At 43.2% G+C, this 6,134-nt stretch overlaps 1 protein-coding gene across 1 annotated transcript; it reads right to left on the bottom strand.

The window, feature by feature from the left end:
* Positions 1 to 314: 314 nt before the first annotated feature.
* LOC120839467 lies at positions 315 to 3,942 on the bottom strand (the record flags this gene model as incomplete). Its single annotated transcript, XM_040209736.1, has 3 exons — positions 315 to 704; positions 2,170 to 2,557; positions 3,816 to 3,942. Coding segments are annotated over 3 exons (794 nt in total), but the record flags the coding sequence as incomplete, so codon positions are not given.
* Positions 3,943 to 6,134: the final 2,192 nt, after the last annotated feature.

Raw genomic sequence — 6,134 nt, forward strand, 5'->3', positions numbered from 1 at the left:
TCGCTGCCACAAAAACTCGGTAACATTACTCAATGTCCTATTCATTTCAGAAAAGGATCGTCGTTGCCGGTACAAATCGGCCCCATTGACGCCACAGGCAACCCACAGGCAGTCTTTGAAGAATCTAGCCTGGCGCCAGTACTCAGATCTTAAAATTTTGCAAACCCTTCTCACATGCCCTACGGAGGGTGTAAGATAGCCACTCAAACCAAGTAGTTCAACAGGGCAGGTACCTTGTTTGATGTGCCAGGACGCAGCCCGGGCGCTGCACACACTTTAGGCGGCCAGGTTGACGAGAAGAATAGGGGAGCTTGTGCTGTTTCGACGCATTTATTTATGAACAAGGGTACAAATGGTCAACACAGTCTCGTTATCCTAAATTAAGTTTCTCATTTTGCTATGTGACACATTACTGTAGCGGCATTTCATAAAACTCTTTGTTTTCGTGAAAATATCGGGGGAACCTCAATCTCCTCTTCGCTCTCCACCAAGTCGTGCGTCTTCAGCGTGATTCTTGAGACCGGATAGCGTTCCTCGAAAGTGCCATTAACTAGAAATGTCATCTCGTCATCGGCTGTTTTGGTCAGGTGTTCACAGGGAAGTTCGGTGACGCAGATAATCCAGGAACTCGGTTCGTCTCCCCTCGGCCATATTTTGACGCCGAAATAGCCCTTCAAGACGATACTGGCCCCGAATGATCGCATCTAGAAATAAAAGAATAAAAATAAAAAAAAGGATTGACAATTATAGACTTGAGCGTGTTGGTAATCTACATTGACTTAAAACGAAAGAAACACACAAGAGGACGGAACAGACGACACGAAACAGACGACACAAAAGCTGTGTCGTCTGTTTCGTCCTCTTGTGTGTTTCTTTCGTTTTAAGTCAAAGGATTGACAACTTGTAAGTTTCGAGTGTGATAGTCTTCAAAATAATATTAAGGATTCCGGATGGACAAAAGTCAGAATCAAGACACTGAACGACTAATGAGTTAGAGTGGGCAGAGGAAATTAAAACGCAGATAATAAAAAAAAGGTAAGTCATGCTACGTTAGGTCACGGGGTCGCCGGACAGTTAAATCTAAAGTCTATGGAACAATAAAAAAAGAGTTGCGTTCTGTGTATATTTAGAAAGCGGGCAGTTAGCAGCCCTGATGGTGTCTGGTGTCTATGCCGTTGTATGAATGAGAAGTTTAGCCACGGAAATATACCGCTGCTAGCCTAGGTCCAACTCGCTTTTGGGGTTGTCAACTTTAGAAATGCGAATTAATGTTTATTACACGTGCTGTATTTCTATAAAGCAAATCAATAAATTTAGAAGAGTCTGCCCTTCCTTCTTAAAAAGAAACACTTGTGCAACTGAGCAAGCCGAGCGTTCCGCGACGTACGAACGTGACGACACATGCAGTCAAGTGCCAGTGTTGCCGACTCTCTCAAGCCATCATGTAGAGAGAGCCAATTGCTGCAATTTCAAAGTTGGCGAACGAAGAGTCTGAAATTATGTTTAGACCCAATAAAAAGAAAATAGTCTACGCTATGACACTGAGCTGGGCAAAATGGCATGCAATTCACACCGCAGGTTTTTTATATTAGTTCTATAACATATGTTAAAATAGGTTATTCGACAAGTTCCCTCTATAGAGTACGGCTATTGTCTCTCCCAAATGACTTGCAAAAACAAAACAAGAAAAAAAAAAAACAGATGGTCCAGATACCTTAGAGTTTGTATTCTGCGCTAGCGTTCCGGACCAGATGCGAAAGTATTAAAGCTTGCCGTTCACTACAAAAAAAAAAAAAAAAAAAAAAAAAAAAAAAGCCCGCAAATACAGGGAGGTGATTTTTTGTTAGCGACCAGAAACGGGTCCAATTTTGCCTTTTTAAAGTTTCATCAAATCGCTTATCACCTTTTTGAATAAAATAACGGTTTGTTGTCTGGTCCAAGCCGCTAGCGCTACATTTTGGTAAAGACTGAACGTTCGGTGATGCGTAGTAAAGTTATGCTAAACCAAACACTGTTTTTTTTTTTTTTTTTTCAGGGACACGTTGAATCGAGGGAGAGACAATCTGCGTGGGGCGTTCATCTTCATACGGGGGAAATATGACTGGGCATTTGGGGTGCGTATCATTTCTATACTATAAATCGGGAATATTATAAGCGAATCAAACGTACCTTCGTTTCGTCTCGAACTGTAAGAGTCACTTCCGTTTTTTTTCTGGGTGGTACCTTGAACGTTTTGTTCCTGACGAGGTACGTGAATCCCTTCCGTTCCAGCATCAGTGTATCGTTGAGATCGAATTTGTACACTTCCTCTTGAGAACCTTTATACACCTTCGGAGGTTTGGTATTTATTCCTAGAGCAAATTCGCTCTGGAAGACAGAACGTAATTTCCAAATGGCAGCTAATGGCCTACGAATATGGCTCCTGTAAGTTTTCTGTTCAGGTCTGCTGTAATCTTCATTCTTGAAATATTCAGAATAGTTGGTAGTTTTATCGGACCTCTTGGTGTGGACATTGTCTCCGTATGTGATGTTTCTGACTTCAACTCTAAATGGTGTTCTGCAGAAGAAAAAAATGTCCACATTAAGGTTTTTTATTTATTTATTTATTTGCTTTTAAATATTATTCTTGGTAAGCAAACTGGAAAAGCATCATGGCTAATTAATAAATTATTTGCTTAACCACAAAAGATACCGGAGCTTTTATACTCCGAGGTAAAGTATACAAAGCGCCACCCACAATGATAATCTGCACAAAGAAGCCTAGCAAATCCGAAATATGAAACGTCTGGAGAGGTGTTAAATCGTCAACATGAAAAGTTTTCCGAGCTGTGGCCTGAATAGAATATTTAAAATAGGAAAACAAAGCAAAAAAGGCAGTGTACGTACGAAAATTTCTAAAAAATGTCGGCGAAGCCGAATGAAACTGCTTGTTTTGGACGAAGAAGAGTTTAGATCAGATAAGAGCGCCAGTGAGAGAGAGAGAGCATACAGTGCAATAGAGTACCTTGCAGAAGAGGTTAACTATTGTTATAAAAACACTGACTAAGTGACGCAAGTTGAAGCTCAATTGAAACGGTTCCACCTTTCGTATCCATCCATTTATCCATTCATCCACTCATCTGTCTATCCATATGCAATCCGGAATAAACACTCAGTGACGTCCGAGTGGTCCGACACATTGGCACAGGTGTACGGAAATCACAAGGTGGTTTAGCGCATGTGCATTCTCTTACAGTGTTGCCATCAAGATATGACTTCAGGCTTGCATCCTCACTAAAGCCAACCCAGATTTCGTGTTCATTCGTGGTCAAGAGGTTAAAAACTGTAGCAGAACGCGGCAAATCGTAAGAGCGTACATCGGCGGTCCCAAGTGAAATAACGAGAAAAAAAAATAAATAGAAAAAGCAGATGATAGGTTTGGCGTGCTACGTGCTACGTCCCAATTGGGACACCCAATATCCGCGTTTATACTCCGCCATTTCGAAATGGCCGAAATTTCGCCTTTCTCTCAAGGAGTCTAGAATATTACGTTGTCTTCGTGGCGTACCATGGCACGCCACGTACGTTCATGAAGAAAACTGAAGAACCCTTCAATAAATACTTCCTTTTATTTTTATTTCATCACTATATGCTTCTCGTTTTTGTGCTCTTTTGTTATCTCACTATGGTCAGCCACTGAAAACTTCTCGGTAAATTTCTTCATATTTGCATATCTTTAAATGAATGAATTAGGGAATCTAGTAGATGATTAATACATTTAGATCTAATGAATCAATGACAATTTGCGGGCAATAGAATCACATGGAAGCACATACTTCCCCTCTAATGGGAAACTGGCAGCGGCCGAAAGGTTCAATGAAACTATATGTCGATGTCTTTCCTCTGCCATCTTCGTAACAAAATCCGTGACGCATTTTGTCAAATCGAATATCACTCTCGCATCTGTAAAGAAATTGAAAGCAAAAAGCAAGACATGTCAAAGCTTCTCTTCAGATTTGATCATTCTTTTTAGTATCAAACACAGGCGTCATAAAACGCGTTGCCGCTGTACAAAAGTGCTGACTTTCGTGAACAAAAGTGAATAAAACATACAGTGGGCGGCACTATCATCTCTCTCAACAGAACGCCAGCAGACGGAGAAAAATGAAATCCACTGTCTCAATTCGGCACTAGAAAATAATGGCAGTCCATTCCAAGGGCCAACACTGGCTAGTTGTCGCAAGCCGACACCCAATTTAAAGAGTTCTGCCGTATGCATGTATCCGTTCGTCCATGTCCTCCCAATAATGTAAAGAGATACTGAATTGAAATTTCGAGCTCACAAAACAAGGCTGAATGAATAGGCGGGACGCTGCAAACCCGAAAAACATCACTCATAGAGTGATATCTTTAACAGATCGCCGCATTTTTAGAAAATAAGTGCGCGATTGAACACGGCCGACGAGGTCGACGAGACAAGTGACGTTCCCATTCCCTCTCCTCCTCGCTACGTCCCCTTGAGCTGGTGAACCGGAGCGAGGAGGAGAGAAGCGAGGCCGCTTGCCCTCATTCTCAAATATTTCAGGAGGACCGTGACGTCATAGCCCTCGCGTGATCGCGCCCTTCTTTTCCAAAAGTACGGCCATCCGTGTGAGATATCGACGTACGAGTGATGTTTTGGAGTTCGTAGCGTCCTGTTCAACGCTTCTGCGGCCTTATTTGCAAAATTAAAATTTCGGTTCAATATTTCTTTAACGCACCTCTGCGGCCTTGACTCTTCGTTGTCTCATATTTTTTGGCATCCCATGAACGTTTAGATGCGTCACAAATATTGATTACTCCTGGTGGTGGTCAACCCAAACACTGTCTAACCGAGGGACTTGAGGGAGTTGAGGGTGAAACTCGATGTGCGCAAAAACCGCGTAGCATCACGCCGTGGCGGCAAGGCATCCAGCCCCGTCATAGTGTGTGCCGCAGTTGCTATGGTTACACCGCTCGGAGGGGCGGCGCCACGCAGTTTTTGTAGACATGTATTTCACGCTTCATTTTCCGCCTCAACAGTGGCCTTTCTACGTTACACATTGTCTTGCATATGCTCGGCAAAGTAAACGACGGTAGTGCTCGCATGGGTTCCGATTTGGTGTGTCTATATATGACTGTATATATCTCAGTGAACGACATCTAGGCTCTTCAAATTAGTCACTATAATGAGCAGTTTAAAGGAATTCTCAACCGAAATACGAAGTTTCAAGAATATTGCCCCAGCTAGCTCCCCGGGTTGGTAGAGTACCCAAATATGTCATTCATTCATATAGATAATACCGGATGGATGGGTGACAAGCGGCTATGCCCTCTGTGACAGGCGGCAGCTTGCGCCATCTAACCTAGACCGGACACAGCGCCTGCCCAAGCTGGCCTGCCTGGCCGGGCAAGTAACGTGACGTCACGAAGCGAGCTTCCAAAAACGTGCACGAGGTGTTGCGTACAATATTGATATTTTTTTTATTTGATAAATTTTGGACCCGATCTCGCTTAAGGCAACGTAACTTATAACTAATTGGTGTGCCGAATATGACAATACAACCAACAATTTTCGTCCAAATATCGGTTCACTATCTCTTCTCGAAAGAGGTCAGTTTTTGAGTGTCTGTAAATAAATATACAAAGGCAGAACAGCTGACACAGTTATGGATATCAAGGATGATAACAAAACGGAGTTGGTAGCATACGGATTTTGATTTTAATCCGCCATGATGCAAGCTTTCAAAGCGGTATACTACACCAGACTATACTATATTCGCTACCCGAGTTTCTACAGCACCTAACGGAAGCAAGTAATGAACAGGGAGTGGACACTAGCACAGCGTCAGTGTTTGTCTAAGACTCGTGTTTAATCTGCCCTGGTGTGCGTTCTTTGCCCCACGCTGAGCTCCGGAAGGCGGCGCAAAAAATCCAGTAATATAGTTTTGATATCTACTAGGTGTTGGGAAATGAAAGTGATAGAGACGTTTTCTAGCATTAAACATTGTAACCAGGCACACTGGCGTCACAAGGGTGGCTGGGGGGGGGGGGGGGGGGGAAGCGTGTCACGGCGGGCTATTGTTCCGGGTGCCGCTGACCCTAGTGACGCCACTGACCAGGCAGCCTGCATTACT

The sequence above is a fragment of the Ixodes scapularis genome, unplaced genomic scaffold (assembly GCF_016920785.2).
Source record: "Ixodes scapularis isolate PalLabHiFi unplaced genomic scaffold, ASM1692078v2 ptg004490l_1__unscaffolded, whole genome shotgun sequence".
NCBI lineage: Eukaryota > Metazoa > Arthropoda > Arachnida > Ixodida > Ixodidae > Ixodes > Ixodes scapularis.